Source organism: Biomphalaria glabrata, chromosome 10, assembly GCF_947242115.1.
Source record: "Biomphalaria glabrata chromosome 10, xgBioGlab47.1, whole genome shotgun sequence".
NCBI lineage: Eukaryota > Metazoa > Mollusca > Gastropoda > Planorbidae > Biomphalaria > Biomphalaria glabrata.
The window spans coordinates 14,879,662-14,900,727 of record NC_074720.1 but is presented as its reverse complement, the minus strand read 5'-3'; the positions used below and the strand labels follow the sequence as shown (position 1 = coordinate 14,900,727).

Sequence of the window (21,066 nt, the reverse complement as noted above, 5' to 3'; positions counted from 1 at the left end):
ATTAGCCAAATTTGACATAGATCTTCATCCTATCCACTACATTAGAAATATAAAAAAAAAAGTCCCGGCTAGTTAAAGATAAAAAAAAAAATATTGAATTTCAAAATTCAAACATAATTGTTGTCTACCATAATAGAAAAATCTTTTGCTTTCATTTGACGATCAGGTCCGCTATTACGCCAAGATGGCCGATTACTCCTATGCATGCATAATTATCTAATTAATAGTAATAAGTGTTAATGTAAACAAAAAATTAGAAGAGGGTCCTCGCAAGCATCCATTAAATTGGGCCGCGCAATTTGTAAGGCTGGCCCTGTAGAAGAGGTTGTGCTTTGTTTTACTTTGCTCTGAAATTCAAATTCTAAAACTAAAAACAATAATCTGCAACACCAAGCCTTCATGACGAAACGAATAAATATAAAAAAAGAAACAGTAAAGTAAATTGAAATAATGAATTATAATTTTTATTTTGACGAACAGAAGACAGGTGGATGTCTTAAACATGTTTTAACATCAATTTTATTTGCTGCCTTGAGATACAATACACAAAATGTGATATGACAAAAGCTTTCCTGTTAACATGATCATAAATTTATTAAAAAAAAAAAAAAGTACGCTTGGCTCTAGAGAATAATTTCCACAAAACAATTTTTTCTTTACCGTGGAACAAAGAACAGAACAAAGAACAGTTCCTTCTTCCATCCATTGTTGTCTTTGTTTCTTGGTTTTAAGTGTTGATGTTTATTTATAAGGGCATGCTCTAGTGGTCTGCACTCACTACAATAAGCGCATTCTATTATAAAAGCTGTTCTAAGACAGTCTTTACCACGAATTCATAACAATGTAGATCCTGAAGTTTGTTTTATTTTACAAAATACATGAACCTTGTCAGTGCTGAATTTAGCTAAAGACAACTTAAGCTTTAGCTTAGGGCCCCACTTGCTTAGAGCCCCCCCCCCCCTTATAAATAGTTTCAGGGCTTTTTTCTATATTTTGGAATAGAAAGGAAAGATTGCGTTATGTCAATTACGACTCCCTTATCTCAAATAGGTTACGGCCTTATCAAGTCAAACTCCGGCCCTGGTCATTAGGTAAACAACTGAAGTTTACAGTTGATAAGCTAACTGCTTACTATACTTTCAAACAAATCAAAGGCTAATAATGTGCTAGACACAATAGCTAAAAATGTGCTAGACACAATAGCTAAAAATGTGCTATACATAAAAGATACATCTTCAAAATTTCATTAGCTGAACAGTTTTTAAGCTGGCTGCCTGGTCGTGCGGCATGCGCGCTGGACTTGTCTTGATGGTCCCGGGTTCATATCCTGTCCGCTGCCATCCCCCGTCATCCTGCGGTGAGGTTTGGGCTAGTATGTAGATTAAATTCAACTCTGAAGGAAAATTCTATGGCTCCTTCTGTCTCGGAAGACAAAGGATGCGCCCAGATGATTCATCGGTTTTGGTTTCGTCTTGAGACGGGACAGACTCTGGAGTGTCTGATCAAGCCAATTCTGAAGCGGCAGAGTTTGCCACAGTTCGTACATGTATATGCATCTGTCCTAGGACTAACTGACAGGGCAATTTTCTTTTTCTTTCTCTTGGTTGATTCAGCTTCGTTTCTTTTGCACTCGGAAGGAACATTAGAAACATGTAAAAAAAAAATTTTTTTAAAATCTAGATCTACAAACTAATAAAAATAAATAGATACAATTTGACACACAGGTCTTATAGACTTATAGATGCCTGGAAGTGTGATGTGTACTCTGCAGTGTCGTCTCGATGGTCAGGGTTCGAACCCTGCCCGCCTCCATCCCGCTGGAGGCTTTGGCTATGATGTAATAATCTTCAGTTCTGAAAGAACATACGGAACATGTAAATCATACAAGTATTATTCGTTATAAAGCTCATTCAATAGAAGTTCTTTGAAATGCTAAGCCAGTAGAGACTCTAAGGTGTTTGAAAGATGAAAAAAAAACAGCAAAATGTGTTTAATAATTGATTTAAATTTTAAATTCTAAATACTTATAAGTTAATATATATCACGAAACTTGCGTATATAATAGATGAAATTGAATGCGTCTAATTGTATCATTTTATGAAGAAAAAAAGATAACAATGTTACTTGAAATGTATACAAATGCAAAATTAATTGTTTGTAAAATTGCGAACTACAAAATAATGCAGAATTTATAGACCTATATATATATACAATATATATAGGTCTGTGGCAGAATTTCATATCAAAATAGTGCGACCATAGACAAATATTTACATATGTTTATGAGTGCGACACAAAAAATAGTGCGGTATATTTACGAATTGCAGAGATGTGCTTGAATCTAGCCAGGATACTTCAATATCTAGTGGCAGCTATTTTTGACCAAATAAATGGAGGACGGAATCAAACAAGCAGAAACATATTTTGTGCATTTTTCAAACAATTGCTGGTAAACATTAACAAAATCATGATCATCATTTTTTAATAACAAAAAAAAAATAAAAAATAAACAATTTACATTTGGCTGTAGGAAATGATTTCAATAAAAACGATTATTTTCTTTGACGGAGGAAAAATAGGAGTATTTTCTGGCTCTAATTGTTAACTTGCTTTACCTAATTAAAATTGTTGAGTTTTATTTAATTGGCATGCACCTATTATAACAGCGCGTTATATTATAAAACCGGCTTCTTAGTAATTAGATCCTAGAAAACCCAAGATCTTAGTGTTAACAACTTAGATTCAAACACTTCAAAACGTGCACTACAGTTTAGATGATACATCTTCAAAAAGTGCTCTGTTTGTCTTAGACAGCTTAATGTCCACATATTTCAAAAGCTAAATATTATTTAAGACCTAAGTTAGATATGGGAGCTAAAAAGATAAATACTTAAAGTTGGAGAGTGGATGACTGTTTGTTATAAAGCTAAAAACTTGTTGACTGTTTGTTATAAAGCTAAAAACTTGTTGACTGTTTGTTATAAAGCTAAAAACTTGTTGACTGTTTGTTATAAAGCTAAAAACTTGTTGACTGTTTGTTATAAAGCTAAAAACTTGTTGACTGTTTGTTATAAAGCTAAAAACAAAGAAATTCTAAGCTAGAAGCTTGTACAGGCTCAAATGTAATAGACAGACGCAAAAAAAAGCACCAAAATTTGTTTAACAACTGATAAAATGCCATTCTAAATGTTAAAATTAAAAGTCATTAAATTCATAAAAACTTTATTGACTATGTAGGAATAAAAAGTGAAACTTGAAGACAGAATGGCACACAGATAGTTGCCGCATTACAAGAGCCCTACCGTTATAACATCTTCTGTTTGGTGATGATTAAAATGTACCGAGTTTGAAGTGTAGTGTATAGAAACAATGAAACAAAAAGAAGAAAACTGCTGAACAAATGATTACGTAGTAACTAGAGTTCTTGAGTTCTGAGCTCACAGATCAAAGTGTGTCTAATAAAGTAGGAGACTGCACTGGCCCCCCCTAGTATTACAAACATATGAGAACAATGGAGTTCCATAGAGCGCTCTTACGTCCGTGATGGGCTTGAATGTCATAAGATGATCTTCTGGCTCAGTAAGACATCCTGCTCCGAACATTTTTAATTTTTTTGTTTTGTTACACAAAAGTTGTCAACATAACGATGTACAATAGTCGGGAGATTTTAGACCGTTAACTGAGTCATTTCGAAATGCCAAGCTAGTTTGTTTTACTTTGCTAGACTAATGTAGTCGAAATGCCTTATTCAAGAACTTTTGAGTCGAATTATTATAGAAGTCTCCTGGAAAACGGTGATATAATAATAATATAGAAGATGAAACAACGTTGGAAATCTTCCATCTGTTGAACTTTGTTGATAAAATCTTTAAAAAATTTGTTAACATTCAAACATGGAATGATAACTAGAATGAAAATATAATTTCTTTTTTTTTTAAATCTTGCCCCTTCAACAAGAAATTGACTGGCTCCGCATCCCCCTTCCTCCAATTTTGATACAAATCTCGTGCCCCCCTCCCACAAGTTTGAGAAACGCTGCACTAGAGTTGTAGGAGCAGGTGAGACTCTTCAAACACACACCAAGACAAGTACAAGTTGTAGATGATGAGAACTTTATCATCCTGGTTCAACGACAAAAAAATGTTAATACTATCCGCGTTCACATGACTAAAATGCTCGTCCCATAGACTTATAAATAGTATATCTAGATTGGACACTACGTGAATTTTTTTTAGAAAGTTGGATCAAGGCGTTGTTTTATAAAATAGTTAAAAGAAGTAAAGTTCTTTGTTTTCAACCTTAACCTATGTAACATATAATTTAATTTTAAGAACTAGATCTAGTAATTGAACATCAAAAGTACAAATACTCTCGTCTCATAATTATTATTTTTGTGGACTTTAGATACATAATCTAGAAAGACCTAGGTAATCAATATATTTAAATGTACATAGGATGATTAAAATCAACTTGAATTATTTCGATTTAAAATTTTTGAAACATTATCTCAAACAGGAAATGGCTTTGTTTCATACATTTGCGTGAATATCCGAGAAATGATTTTGCATTATTTCTAAACTTTGACAACTAAAGATCATTACTTTTCTAAGACAGAAAAGATTGATTGGGGCGACTCCCCTTAGAGTCTGAAAAAAGAGTTTACGTACATAAAAATCTATATATATATAGGTCTGTGAATCGATCAGTCGAGAATAAGAATTTATTTCCGGTTTCCAGTCTAGATTTAATCTATGCATAGAGATAAATAAATATAGACTGGTCGAAGGAAGTAACTTCATGTAACTTGAAAACATGTATTACTATTGTATTCGGATTTCCGAATTATGAAAAATTGCATGATCTTCATTCTTAGAGATTAAACAAAACTACACTGCCTCCTTATTTACAATATATATATATAGGTGTGTGGCTGAAATAGATATGAATAATTAACTTTTATACTGCTCATAAATGCTGTATAATAAAGTACACAAAATTGCAAGTCACAAATTTTCGTGTCATAAAACTCTTTAATCGGCCAGTCTATATTTATTTATGTCTATGGTCAAGACTATCTTTGTAGTGGAACACGTAGAAGCCCCATTCCACATGCGCACGTAACATTCAGTACGAACTACTGCCAACTAAGAGGCATTGCTTTCCTTCAGGTTTGCTTTCCTTCAGGTTTGCTTTCCTTCAGGTTTGCTTTCCTTCAGGTATTGCTTTCCTTCAGGTTTGCTTTCCTTCAGGTTTGCTTTCAAAATTCTTCGTTTCGCTTCGTTCATGCAATTTTCCTTTGGGATATTCATATCAAGTTCATCGGTGTTATCTGCTCTTTGTTTACATTTTAAAAGATATAAATACAGGACAGAAAAGAAGAGAAAGAGATAAGGATAAATGTGAGAGCGATATAATGGAAGTTAAAGAAAGAGATGTAAGACTATAGTTAAAGGAGAGATTTTCAAACAGATAGAATGAACACTAGGAAGGGCGTGTATTGAAAGATCACTTATCAAGTGAAGAAGCTTAGAAATGTAAGTCTGTAGTGCTAAAAACTGCACCAAAATTAATATTAGTTTTTTAAAATACATAGATTATCAATATATGCATATTATGTACACTGAAAAAAAACACACATCTAGCTATTTAAATTAGCTCCCATTTATGAGTATCTACATAATGGGGGATTTAAAGTATGATTGAGATTGTCTTCACAGTAAGCCACAAACTAGTTTGTTTTACTTTGCTAGAGTAATGTAGTTGATTGTCCGAAGAATTGATCCAATAGTTCTGTTGTAACATAAAACACATATTGTGCTCCTCCATCGAGGCAACGATGTCCACTGAATGAATACCAGGTAAAACGACAAAATATTTCAGGAGAAACATTATTTTAGCTAAACTTTAAATTGTATACGCAGTTTCATGGTATGTTACTTTGTTGAAGAAAGAAACACTCTCCAAGCTTCTACTACCTTGATGCTGTACCCAAATGTGAGAGGTGCTTAGGGGCTTCCTGAGTTAATCCTGGGGAGAAAATCAGGAAGTGACCCTGAAACATTTTTCCGACTGCAGCCATTGACCAGGCTTGCATTAATTTTGTCTACGTCCAGGAGATGAACCAAAATTGCTTGACGAGTGCATGCGAATCATTTAGTGTACACTTGCGTTGGAATAGACGTTTTTTTCTTAGTCTTTCGTCAGCACTCTATGAAATGAAATGAATCTGAAGTTAGTGGCTACATCGTGTTTACAAAGTGGCTGTTGAGAAAATATTTGATTAAAAATCAGTAATTTATACATGAAAAAATCTAGAGAATATCTTGTGAGTCACAAAGTATGACTATGTCTTTTAAGTATGAACTCAAGTTGTGTTTTCTCTTGATAAACATGAAAATGGAAATTTATTATCATAAAGAAACTGAAGTCTTAGTTTGTTTTTTAAATTACTGCACCGTGGAGTCTCCGAGTGTAAAGATAAGTTTATTTGTCTGAGTGCTGAGACTGTCTAGCTGCCTCATTTTTAACGGATGGAGTTCCAAATAATCTGATTCGTTTGGGAAATTCGTGGATGTACTGGAACTCTTGTGGGGTTTCGGTAAGAAGTTGAAATATTGTTGTTCACATTTATCTCCATGTTGCTGACCATTTTGTAAGTCTTTCAAAGAGTCACTGTGAAAATTGAGTTCGGACTCTCGCTGAGTGAAACAGGTCGAAGATAATTTCGGCTTTTTCCGCTTCCGGTAATTCAGAGACTTTGAACTTTTGGAACCATTGGTACAGTGTGTTAGTTGCGTTTGGTTAGATGATGGCCTAGGTTTGATACGTTTTTGATCAGATGAAATATGTGTCTTCAAGCTGGGCGTTGAGGTGGATATAGGTGTGATGTAAAAGTCTTTGGGAGCAAGCTTTGGCATCATATTGTCATTGTGAGAGAAAGAGAGTCTAGAAGAAAGAGAAGTAACACTGGCGAGGTCTAGCAGGTCATTCGGGGCAGGTTTTATTGACAAATGTTGGATATGATTGCTCTCAGGCTGATTCACTGAATTGACGCACGTGATAGAAATATCTTCACTTGTGTCTGTGACCCAGGATCCGGAAGATTCAGGGGTGTCAGAAGCCCTTCGCGTTAAATTACATTCTTGAAGGATTAGTTCAGAATCAGAAATGACATCCGGCAAAAGTAATCTGCTATGGGGGTTGTGTGGCTTCAAATACCCATGGGAATCTATGGTAACGCCTCTACATGTTCCCTGATTTTCTCGCACGAGAGCTTCCGTCTCGTGAGAGTTACAGCGCGTGGTGAGGGCGTTCTCTTCTGGTTCACTATAAATGTGGTCCTCGTTGGCGTAATGGCGATCCTCGTCGTTATTTCTGCGCCGGAAAACGTCTTTGTCTTGAAGCCGCTTACAGAGGGAATGGAGAATGATCCCAATGATAAAAATTAAAAGTATGATGAATGAAGTGGCCAATGCTATGTACGCCACATCGTATTTAATGCCTTCCACTGATTGAGAATTTGAAGTGATCTCAAATGGAGTGTCTGTTGTGAAATTTCTCTGTACTCTTAAGGTGACCTCCGCGACCTTAGTGTAGCAGAAGACGCTATGAATAGCTGAACAACGGCAGATGGCAAGGTCAAGGCTGTGTGTGATTTTCATTTTCAGTGAGCCTACACTCCCAGGAGACACATGCTGAGTAACCTTTGACCCATTCACAAAACAACTTATGTTTAGCTTGACGAAACCTAAAGCTTCCCCTGGGATGCGACAAGTGATTTCTGTCTTGCCCTCGTCTAGAAAAAGTTCTCCAGCACTAGTGGAGTTAATGAATTCCGGCGGGACACTCGGGTATTTAGGAATAATGAAAGTAGCACTCAGAGTCTCGGCTGAACTTCTCACGGTGCAGTTTATCTCAGTGCCTTGGTCAATGGGGTGATGTTGGAACATGTGGCTTGCAAACAATTGATACGTTCCTTCACGATAGTCGGTTTCATTGCTTTTCTTAGTACTTTGCATTTGTGTGGCGTTCCAGAACCACATCACTTCCGGTATTTGGCTGAAGTGTTCTGCCTCACATTGTAGATACAAGATCAGAGTACTTTTGTCTCTCTCTCGACAGCTGCTTTTGAGAGTGATGTAAGGACGTGGGCTAGTGAGACTGAAACTCTGACGGTGGACTTCAGTAGTGAAACTCGATCCGAGCTGTCCGCTCGAGATTACGCTGACCACGACGGAGTAGTTGCCGAGTTTTAAATGAGTGAATTCGGCTGCACACGATGCGTTTATGTAATCTGCATTGCTGCTAGCGAACGTTTGATTCTCGTATGTGATGTCACTTGGCGCTATCGGGGTTTCAGCGCTATCGGTCTCCTGGTGAATCTTGCATTCCATCCTGGGGAACAATTTTCTGGCCAAGCATTTGAGTCTAAAACTCGAACGATTCGTCTGGTTGATTCGACATAGAATGGGGGTTCGTGGTTTGGCGTGAACAAGAAGCTGGCAGGAACATATTTCCCGTATGACTGGTTCGATGTTCACGTAGTTCGTACACTTGAGAATGGTGTCACGTTCTACGGCCGTCACGTTGCGTAGTGTGAGGCTGATATGTGTTTCATTCAGCCTGGAGATGTAAGGACCATAACACTCAGGCCCGGGACGTGAAGGCCTACATTCTTCTATGTCGGGAATTTTCTTTATACCGTTACTTTGTTTAGATACTGGAACTATACGCCAGACAAATTTTCCCCTAGGAAAAAAAAACGTTAACGAAAAATAAGTCTTCATTTTTGTGAAAGTTTTTAGTTTTAAAACTAAATAGTTACTAAACAAAAGAGCTATGGAAAGAATGGGTTGTAGAGTTTGTCAGTTGTTACGACAGGTAAAATGTAAATAGTAAAACTAATTTAGAAGAAAGCTGATATTTTGTTTAAAGACCAAGGTCTAGCTTTCTTATGCTTACTCCATGTGGTCAACCATGTGTTCTGGTCACAAGATTGTTCCCTTCATCTATGTTTGGGTTCAAAAACAAAACAAAATCTTCTTCAAATGCTAATTGAAAAAAAGGGCAACTGAAAATATGTAACTTACATACCTATTAATAAGAGTTTCAAGCAAGTCAATGTATAATTATTAAAATAATTTTATGCTTGGCAAGAGAAGTAATAATGACCTCTATAACCAAAGAGAGTGCAATGCTTAGTATCCCACTCCCACACATACAAAATATCTCTGAAATTTCTGGATCCGCCATTGACATGTACATGTATCCCATATTTACTTCTTGCTGGTGACGGGGCAGTGATATGAAGAGTGTATGTAAGTGAGTGTGTGTTTTTTCTAGGTGACGATGATAAGAGTTTAGGCGATTGGTTGATGCAGCCGACTATGCACATGTATCCCAGGTATCCCATACGTACTTTTTGCTGGTGATAGGGCAGCTGACTGTGTACGGTTCATCTTCTACAGCCACATGTTCACAGACCTTGTAGACCGTCCCCAACGATGAAGTCATCAACATCCAGCAGAGAATGAGGTTATCAAATAACACGAGCTTCATCCTTTGGTTTCTATCAATCCTTTTGTACAGAAAGTCTTTTCAACAAGCCCATGAAGCTAGTCTTTGGTAGCATTGCTGGGTCCAACTCTTTTGTCGTGTCCTGTCGTGAGACAAAATTTACTTTGTACATTAAGTACGTAAAACAAATATCAATACTTCCAGCCTCTAATTTGAAATAAAGCAATATCTAGACGATATTTTTGTTTTTGAGTTAAATTTATATATATATATATTGATGTTATTTGTATGTCCATGTCACGAGGTCCTCATGTTATTTGTATGTCCATGTCACGAGGTCCTCGTGTTATTTGTATGTCCATGTCACGAGGTCCTCGTGTTATTTGTATGTCCATGCCACGAGGTCCTCGTGTTATTTGTATGTCCATGTCACGAGGTCCTCATGTTATTTGTATGTCCATGTCACGAGGTCCTCGTGTTATTTGTATGTCCATGTCACGAGGTCCTCATGTTATTTGTATGTCCATGTCACGAGGTCCTCGTGTTATTTGTATGTCCATGTCACGAGGTCCTCGTGTTATTTGTATGTCCATGTCACGAGGTCCTCGTGTTATTTGTATGTCCATGTCACGAGGTCCTCATGTTATTTGTATGTCCATGTCACGAGGTCCTCATGTTATTTGTATGTCCATGCCACGAGGTCCTCGGGGAAAGTAGGGAACGGAGAACCAGGAAATAGAAAAAAAAGAAGCAGACAAAGAAAGCGATAGGAAGACAACATCAAACAATGGATGCGAGGTCGAGAGACTAAATACGCTTGAACTTGGCTTGTCATGGCTACCTATGAAGGGGGCTCGAGGCTCGACACCCGACTCGAGCAGAGTTGAGTGCCTAAAGGCAGCACGAAAAACCTTCTCCCCAACTGGTCCACAAATGAGATTGGACCATAGCGCTCTGAGCATGTTATAAGCATGAAAGCAATGCTATATATATGCTTTAATTTATAATTGAAAGAGACTTTTGTTAAGGGGAAGGACAGAGAGGAAGGGAGAAAGACGGTGAACACATCATGTGTGTTGCCCCATTGGTCTAACCGAGACCATTCATTAAGAAAGCCTAAACACTGGTGACGTGGCAACGAGCTATTGGTCTAAACAGCCCACAGGTTGTGACGTTGCAGGTCACTGTTCAGTCCTACAATAACGAATAGTCTCGGTCTAACTGACTAAGGGAGATAAGTGAAGCCAATTTGGTGGTCTGCGGTAAGAGTGGTAGCTATCACGTGACTTGTGTGTGTTTATTCAACTACGGTTCACTTTGTTTCTCACAATGAAAACTGATGTGCCGTTTTAGTTCAGTCAACAACACAAAGCAGTGCCTCAATGTCAGAAAATGGGGGGGGGGGGAACGATGTGCACACACGCACAATGAATCCTTGTGGAAAGAAAAACAATGTAGCAAGGAAATATCAATAAAATACGGCGCGCTCTAGAATTGGACTCTATCACTTCAACGACAACTACACATCAATAGTCATTTCAAGCATCAAAGATAAACTAAATATTATTCAACTACCAAAAAAAAGTACCTTGATCTTACACTACAAAGACACACTAGACAAATAGTCTCCCTAAATCTGGTGATATACACCATCGGAGATGATGGTCAGAATATTATTCATGGTGTGGATTCAAAATACTTTGTTTATTAACACATCTTGACGTCCGGAAATGGTGATTCAGTCAGGGATTCCCAACTACATGATCTTCAGACTCAAGCCTACCAGAGAATATTCTAGTCGAGAAAACATAAAGAGACTAGAACAGACACAAACTAGATCCTTGAGACTTCTAACAGACGAATAGGTCACATGTTATGACCATAAGTTGAAGCAATCAGGACAGAAGACAAACACGAAAAATATAAAGAATACTTTTTAAAAAAAAACAAAGCCTATATTAAGTGTAGTTGTATCAATTAGTTTGTATCAGTCTTGTATTTAAATTAGTAATAGATCTAGACCAACAATAATAAATCTGCGCAATTACAAATATCTTTACCAATTGGTATTTGTTTAGCGTTATTCCATGCTTTTAGATTTCTCAATACGCTATGTTGGAAAAGAATAAGCCAGTAGAAGCCAGTAGCAGCCAGTAGAAGCCAGTAGCAGCCAGTAGAAGCCAGTAACAGTCTGGTTTTTAAAGAACGTCCGAATTTCGACCTCGAGGGCTAAGGTATTCTCAGTCTCCTCAAGCCAACACCTTAGCCACTCTGCCAGCGAATCGTTTATAAAAGATTTTATAATCATCTATTGTTGTCTTCAAACTTTTAAGCGGCGACCTATGAAGGGGGCTAAATCTCCCTACACCACCATTTATAAAAAGGCACAGATTCAACTTAAAATTAGATGCATATAGAAACAAGGGAAATAATCATTACATTATGAAATACATCATAAGTCATTTCTATCTCTCTTTCTCTCTCTTTTAGTGACTTTAAATCATTTTTTTTTGTAGCTAGACATGGGAAGTAAATATGAAATGGGGGTATGGAGTATTAGTTCCCATTAGGAAATATGTTTTACCCAACTGACATACAGGCCGATTTTATTTTTGTATTTTTTAGTATTTCTGATTATAAATTTGAGATGTGTATAAAAGTGTTATAAAATCAAATGTTTTGGGGTTTTTCTTGAAAATGTCAAACGTTTTTAAAATTATACTCAAGTTTTTCTTCTTTGTTAAATATGGCAAAGTTTGTATGTATAACAAAAAAAATATAATGCGTTATTAAGGAATATCTTGAATGAAATTGTGTAAGGGTACATTAAAGTAGTTAAATGCCTGCATTGCCAAAAAAAAAGTATTAGACCTTTAAAACTGTTTTTCTATTATTTATATTTTTTTAACTTTATATAATTATTTATCTTTTTGTTTATTCATTTTATTTTTTTTTTTGACATTTATTACTCTAGAACTCCACTGGTTGAATCAGAAAATTCAAATAATGGTATCCATAACTTTGGTTTTGTTTTTCCAAGATAACGCACGATAAGTTCAAGGCACTTTGTTTTCTTGGAAAAGTAGAGACGTGACAAAAATAGGTCAGTTTGTAATTAGGCTCCTTGTAGACTAGAGTAGAAATAATGTCTTTACTTAGACTAGAACACATAATATGTAGCAACATCATAAACCACTTAGACAAACATAATGTCCTCACACCATACCAACATGGCTTTAGGAAATATAGATCATGTGAAACACAACTAATAGGACTAATTGATGATTTTGATTTTTCAAAAGGTTTAGATAATAGTGAACAAATAGATGCTATCTTACTAGATTTTTCTAAGGCTTTGACAAAGTCCACCACCAAAGTTTGCTTAAAAAATTAAAATATTTCGGCATTAATGGTTCACTGCATCAGTGGATTAAAGATTTTCTGATAGGGAGAGAACAAACTGTAATAATAAATGGCTCTAAATCAACACCGATAACAGTAAACTCAGGTGTACCTCAAGGAACAGTCTTGGTGTGACGATACGAAACTTGCATACATAAGTTCATTTTAGTTTTTCCCAGCAAACCGTGAGAAACTTAATTTTTAACTTAAACAATTATTTTCTTGTCCACCCATAACTAATTTATTGTAGGATTTATCCCCCCTCGCACGTTTCTCACGGGACGAATCTCGACGTAAAACATTAACTAGCCTCTCCAGGGCTAACTTTTAATTATTGACCGCTGGACAGGTGACCAGCACACAACAAGTCGCTCCGCGGCCTAATAACTTTTCACACCTATCCCCCCCTCCCCCCCCCCCCCCGGCAGGATACGCATCGCTCTAAGAATAGCATTGCACTCGGGCTGGACAGATACATATTCGCTTAAGACTTTACTCTCACGGTAGGCAACGAATATTGACCATAAATCTGACCTGACGCCTGACATCTCCGGTACATCGATACATGGATACATGTGAGAAACTCAGCTAGCTTTCTTCCCCACCCGTTAAACGAAAAGTCCCATCTATATATAGAGAGAGACCCAAACATTCTAAGTTAGGCCCGCTAGGATTCATACAGTCTCCTCTGTTAGGTAGTTTAGTTGTGAGGTTTCATTAGGGACAAACGGGTAAGTGTAAACATTTTGCTATACTCATTTTATCTTATAGGAATGTGTGAGTACACATTAGTACACAACCACGTTCCCCGTCATTACATTATGACTTTATTATGTATATACATTGTACTATTTTATGTCGATACTATATCTTCATATAGTATTATTAATGCCGCTATGGTTGTCTACATTTGAAACTATAGTTATTATATTTAATTTGTTATGTTTCATCCATTCCTGTATTTTAGTGATTGATGTGAACAATACCCTTTAGTGAATCTAAGTACTGTCTAAGAACTTAGATCGCAGTGCTCTAAACTTACAGAGCCCATGTGAAATTAGTCATTTCACATTTCTGTTGTATATCCCTCATACATGTTATTATGTCTCCCTCCCTTGTGAACTTATAGTTCCTTGGATGAATGTAATTTTGATTAACTATATCAAACCCTTATTACTGCAGCCCTATCCCTAATATTATTTTATTTTCATCTTATCCTTTAGTATATAATATGCTCATTCACCATTTTACTATAACTGATTACTTATCGAAGTCATCTCATTTAATAGATGAATCTTGGCAAGTATCATCCTACATTGTATGATAACACGTTTATTGTGGTTATCTTACTTGAATTTTGTTTGTTATTGAGTTATATGCATGCTTTAAGATTTTATACTTAATTGTCTTAAATGCCTATTGGGATTGATACCAATGCCTACATCTGATTGATTGCAAGGCATATGGGAATCCCTGCTCAATGCCTTTAGGAGGTTCCTAATTGTCTGTCTTATCCCCAGCCTGGTTGCTACCCCTGGTTGCTACCCCTGGTTGCTACCCCTGATTGCTACCCCTGGTTACTACACACGATTGCTACAACTACCAGATCTCCATAGAAAGCTGTAACCGAGGCAGACCACACCAGATACACCCCCCCCCCAATTACATACCTGTTAGCAAGAAGGCATTGCCTACTGTCCTTGGCCCTAACATATTGCCCAGTGTCCACAGTGCCCTATACTGCCCAGTATCATCTGCCCAGTACCCGGCCCAAACTGTCCACTGACCAATAGTTATTGCCTAATGCCGACAGATTAGAGCAACCTTCGCAGCAGAAGATAAACTGGTGTTGAGTTAGCACGGCTCTCTACGAGCTAGAGATCACAGCTGAGAGATCGTCCCACTACAGCTTAGTCTGCAGCACCAACCATCTCTATTGCTAAACAGGCAGCGGCCTCACCCTAGAGCCAGCTTGCCTACAGCATAGAGAATATCCCGAGCCGACGTCCTAAGACAGAGCCGGATGACTCATCCTTCTGAGTGCCAGTCCTACGACCGCCAGAAGACGACCCAGGAGCTAGCAGCTAAGAAAAATAAGTAGCAGACATAGGAACACTCTTCTCCTCCAATCACTCAATAATTAGCAATCTATGATGAGCAGTTATTTTAGATATTAGCACCTTCATTTCATTTCTTAATTATAATTTTATTTGATCACTTTCCTTTGTAAACTTTCATTCATTAAATTATTTTTATTTATGAACTTATAATATTGGTCTGTTCTTACTGTTAGTTGCGGTGTGCCTGTACAAAATCTTATATGTGTGTGACAAGTCAAAAACTCGCTGTCAGAGTCACTCTAAATTATCACAGCATTAATTATTATTTTTCCTTATTTATTTATTTTATTTTAATTATTTCCCCATCCTACCTCCAATTTCTTCACCCGCCCCACCTTTCCTCTCTACCAGGCTAGACTTAGTCCACCACCTTGGAGAAAATTAGGCCAGTCCTTTCATTTATCTGCCCTTGACCGGGGCAAAGATAGACACGTTCTCTTTAGTCTTATCCGCGGATGTCCGCCGCGATTGACCCCCCCCCCTTGGGTGGAATGTAGGTCACTCTTCCCCCCACGTCTCTCTTTGATCTAAGAGATTACACGGGTCAATACACCGCGTGGTACTCCAAGGTGTGACGCTTGTCGGACTTCACCCGCGTGTAAGCTAATTCTTAGCCTAGGACGTTTCCTGTGTCCGCCCACATTTCCCAGGCATATATAAGTAGATTCAAATCAAGCCAGACCCTTTCACTCCTCTATCGCTGTCGATCGAGTCTGGACTATATCATTTTTTCTCACTCCTAGAGGAATACCTGGTGGTAAGCCGAACTTAATCACAAGTTCCATCTTAATTACTCTGTGTATATTTCCATTGGATTTTATCATGTGTATTTTGCCTAGTTCATTTATATTTAATTAGTGCATTGTGTATTTCTCACTGGCGTAAGTAGAAAACATAAACATGCGCTATGTATGTATTTTAGTATTGCATTAATCTATTGCTACGTTGCTCAATTGATCGTTGATGCAACCGTGTATATATTTGTACACCTTATTTTATTTCCTTTATCTCGGTTGACAGCCTTGATAATTTTACTATCGCACTAATACTGCGCTTAGAAAGGAGATATGAGTTATCTCCCCTGTATTGAATTATCTCCCCTTTACTCATTTTACTCTAATGAGAGTTGCGCCGCTTGAACGGACACACCATTCAAGCGCGCTCCATTGTTCTCGACCCACGGTCATATGTAAACAATCATCTGGGTCGCTGACCACCGCCCAATCCAACTCCCCCCCCCCCTTTTCTTTCTCTATCCACCTGTGTTGTTCATTTGAGATTATTATTTCCCCTTCTGTGTACATTTTATGTTATTATTTCCCCTTTTATGTACATTTTGATATTGCTACTATCATCCATCTATTTTCCAAATCCCATTTGTCATCACCTCCCCCTTGTGCTCTAAAGCAATTTTACCAATCTGACGAATGCACATCAGTCGAGGGCATCGATAAGATGTATGAGAGACATGTCCTAACTTGTCTTTATTTATCCGCAGCCTCCCTCAGGTGTCTGCCTATTGCCTATTTAGGTGCTTAGTGCTATTCAGCACTGTATTTGCTATCAAGAATAACCTATCGCCTATTTGCCTACTGGCCTATCTATGTGCTTAGTGCTATTCAGCACTGCACTTTCCTATTGAGCATCATCTACCGCCTACTGAGATCTACTCAACTCTACTACTTGGCGCCATCGGCATTGCCCGCCTATTCGACAGCCCACCTGTCAAGCTATTAGGCGCGACGTCCCTATAGAGTCAGATCTGTGCGAGACGTCATAGCTACGCCAACCCTCTGCAACTCACTGGACATATCCTGTTACCCACACTGCCCACGGCAGATCAGCTCTGCCCGCAGTAACCTTGTGCCCACGGTATCCGGCCACCCGCCATACTGTGCCCACTACAGATACTAGAACTTGGGACTGAGACTCCACAAGAACTATATCGCCGGCGTCCCTCTATCCGCTAGAGCGCCACCTCCAGCTGCAGAACCTCAAGCCAGGACACAGCCAGCTGCGACATCAACAGGACAACCAGCTAAGTCAGAGGACAAAGTGACATACTCTCTTATTATGTGCAAGAGTGATGATTAAACATAGAATATTCAGAGATAGATGCAAACCCTCCCCCCTTTTATTCTTATATGTATATTTATGTAAATAAATATTCTTTATTTTAACTTTTGTATCTATCTTTCATTGCTTTGTCTCGTTGCGTGTCTGCTCCCGATTCATATGCTGATAAGTGGGGGTGTGATAGCTTTAAAAATAATCATCCCCTAGACATAAAACGTGCCAAACACACGTCACATTTCCCCACCTGTCACAATGTGAGCGGGATAAAATTAATAAAATTTCCCCTAGACATAAATAAACAAGCCAAATATTAACTAATTAACATCTCGTCACACTTGGGTCCACTACTATTTTTAATTTACATAAATGATTTACCAAATTGCATTACTTCAGGAACAAAAGTCAGATTATTTGCAGACGATTGCATAATATATAGAACAATAAAAACAACACAGGACACAAAGAGAATTAGATGAATTACAGAAATGGGAATCAAATTAGAGCATGTCTTTCCACCCAGAAAAATGTCAGTTGTTAAGAGTAACAAAAAAACTAAAACAAATTAATTCCACTTATCTTATTCATGGCAAACCAGTAACACAGACTAAAAAAGCAAAATACCTAGGTGTTATAATAAATGAAAAACTGTCATGGAATCCACATATTGATGAAACTACAAAAAAATCAAACAAAGCATTAGGATTTATTAAAAGAAATTTCTATAAATCAAATAAGAACATAAAACTAAAATGTTATTTAACCTTGGATAGGTCAATAATAGAATATGCATCCTCCGTTTGGGACCCCTCAACTCAAGAAAACATTAAAAAACTGGAACAGACACAAAATAGAGCAGTGAGATTCATAACAAACGAATATTCACATTTGACTAGAATAACACCTTTAGTAAAATCACTAAATTTAGAAAGCCTTCAGGACAGAAGGCTCAAAAGTAAAGTAGCAATTATACATAAAACACTGAACCATAATCTTCAAATACAAAAACAAAATTTAATAAAATACTCTGAAAGACACAAAGATAAAGGCACATCCCTCGTCCCATATGCTAGGACAAATTTGTACAAACACTCCTTCTTCCCTAGTGCTATTAGAGCATGGAATGGGTTGCCTGAGCTAGCCAGGAAAACCAGTGACTTGGCTGAATTTAAGTCATTGGTTAATATGCATGACTAAATGCATGACAGTAGGACGTAATCATCTTCTTTTTTGAAGTAAAGTCTGTATTATATAAGATAAGATAAGATAAGAGTAGAAATTATGTCTTTACCTAGACTAGAGTAGAAATTATGTCTTTACCTAGACTAGACTAGAAATTTTGTCTTTACCTAGACTACAGTAGAAATTATGTCTTTACCTAGAGAAGGCAATCTTTATTCACATAGACTTTTTCTTGAGTGTAATATCGCAATTAAAAATATTTATACCTCATATTTCTACTTACAAATCTTCATTTTCTTACATATCAAAAAGATAAATTCATACTTTATAGAAAAATATAGAATATTGCAAATTCATTATGTCCATTGGGGTAGATGATGGGAAGGGTTGCAGATCCGACCGACCAGCACCAAGGGGTGACAACCCAGTAAAAAAAATCCACTTTTGCATACTCTAGATACCCAAATATTCTTATTCACGTTTTCAATATTCCATTCCGTGATGTCCTTCCATCGCATCTTGTGTCTGTCTGCCATTCTTGTCTTGCTACAGTTCATTGTAGAAACATCGTGCCGTGTTTAGACTTGAACAGCCCTAAGCTATTTGAAATATGAGGCTCTAAGCTTGTGTTGCCTATAGTTAAAACCGGCCCTGTATAGATCTAGATCTTTTTTTTTTTTGTTTTTTTTTTGTTCTTACACCTTACGTTCTTACACAAACACTGTTGGAGGGGACAGTGCTTGAGACCTAGGCCATCTTCCTGAGTTTAATGATGCTGAAATTGTAGATTAGATCTACTTGTGATTAAAAACAATCAAACAAAAATGATCTACCTTTAGACTGCCTGGGTTCATAAACAAGATGAAAAAGAATAAGCTTTATAATCCGGATGAATATTCTAATGAATGTTTCAATCTGATACTCTTACTTTTATAAATGTCTTGGTTTCGTAAACATCTAGCAAGACACGGGAAACACAGAAGTAAAATTCCACTGCTTAAAATAAAAGTCCAAATACAAAATATTATCTGTCAAAGAAATTGAATCATGATTCCCAAATGTTATCATTATACTTTCACTTCAATAGCAGTCTGAAAGTCTACATCATTGTACTAAACATCCTTCCCATTTTAAATAACAATATCGTTCTAGAGTCTAGATCTAAATACAATGCACACCATGTCAACCAAATAAGAAGATAACATTCAAATAGATTTAAATGACTTGTATAATGTCTTCAATTTAATCTGCAGGCTGTTCAGTCGACTTCATAAAAGCCAACGGTTGAAGCAGTTTTGGTTTCATTTTAAAAAGAACATACACACACACACAAAAAGAGACGCTACTTCTTACAAGGGGTGGTGGTTGTTTAAAAACAAAGGCTGGGGTGTCACGTGACAAGACTCCAAGGCCAAACCTGTTGACACAGATTTTGCGATCGCGTCTCCGCGCTTGTCACATGACCTACTGTAGGTAACATAAAACGCGCTTATTTTAAATTGCTTACCAGCCGACTGCTGCAAACATTCATTCTAGAGCAAACAAGCAACAGGTAAAAAATTACTTTTTTTACATGCAGAGCCGATAGACTACCAGGGAAAGAGCCGCAAAATTACTTCCATCTCTCAATACTGCAATGTTGAACTCCCCTTTGTTATATGAAACAATACTAATTAATTACCACTTATTGATGAGCTTTTTTTTTTTATTTTCGTCACTATTGTCATTAAACTTTTTCTTTTAACGTGGATAAAGCACAGACTTTCTTTGAAGTAACGTCTGTAATGTATAAGATAAGAGGATAAGATAAACCATAAATTTGAACCGACAAAATCACTAACTAGAAACATGTCAAACGTAAAATCACTCTGAGTTTATAATTAACATAAAAAAAAAAGTTTTATTATGCTTTCGTTTCTTCAATTGTTCACACCCTCTAGGCCCCAGGGTTAAAGTTCACATCCTCTAGACCCCAGGGTTAAAGTTCACATCCTCTATATCCCAGGGTTAAAGTTCACACCCTCTAGGCCCCAGGATTAAAGTTCACACCCTCTAGACCCCAGGGTTAAAGTTCACACCCTCTAGACCCCAGGGTTAAAGTTCACACCCTCTAGACCCCTGGGTTAAAGTTCACACCCTCTAGACCACAGGGCTAAAGTTCACATCCTCTAGGCCCCAGGGTTAAAATTTAGATGAAAACGTATAAAAATTGGAAAACGGAAAGATGGAGAGATCACTTCATGGGAACTGAATGACGACACAAGGTCTTGAAGTAGAGCCAGTGCTACACGTACTACAGATTAAACAGGACCACTCTAGAAAACGTCTTTCTACCCACGTGACTGAACTTAGGACGAGGAAGCCCATTACAAACTGACATGCTCAGGGCGCTGCCTTCGGTCGATTTCATAGATTGCTTTACATTGGGCGACACATTTAGCACATCACTCACTATCAGTCATGGCTCTAGTCACATGCTTTTAAAGCTGTAGGACTTCAAAGAGTTAACATATTTAGGTGTATCGTACGATTAACGCAACTTTAATTAAATACACTCTCGCCTATTGCATTTGTGTTGTTTCCTATGCATGTTGTATAATAAATTTTGATATAATGATCAATTAATAGTACAATTAATGTACAAAAAAAATTTAGAAAAGGGCCTCACAAGCAGGGCCTGTCTTAGGCCACTGCAACCTATGCGGTCGCAGTGGGCCCCGCGCTTTCAAAGGCCCCCCGCTAATTCTAGGTGTAATTATTAAATTGCAAAATA

The 21,066-nt window shown here is 37.3% G+C and overlaps 1 protein-coding gene across 4 annotated transcripts; it reads right to left on the bottom strand.

Moving 5' to 3' along the window:
• Positions 1 to 442: 442 nt before the first annotated feature.
• LOC129928660 (uncharacterized) lies at positions 443 to 19,623 on the bottom strand. 4 transcript variants are annotated; one of them, XM_056043855.1, is made up of 3 exons: positions 19,127 to 19,623; positions 9,419 to 9,658; positions 443 to 8,748 (listed from the first exon to the last, which is right to left on the bottom strand). In XM_056043855.1, exons 2-3 carry the CDS (start codon positions 9,556 to 9,558, stop codon positions 6,447 to 6,449), a joined length of 2,442 nt encoding a protein of 813 aa, XP_055899830.1. In that variant the 5' UTR covers positions 9,559 to 9,658; positions 19,127 to 19,623; the 3' UTR covers positions 443 to 6,446. The 4 variants fall into 4 exon arrangements, with proteins under 4 accessions (XP_055899830.1, XP_055899831.1, XP_055899832.1 ...); XM_056043856.1 differs by having other exon boundaries at positions 19,222 to 19,623; XM_056043857.1 differs by having other exon boundaries at positions 19,472 to 19,620.
• Positions 19,624 to 21,066: the final 1,443 nt, after the last annotated feature.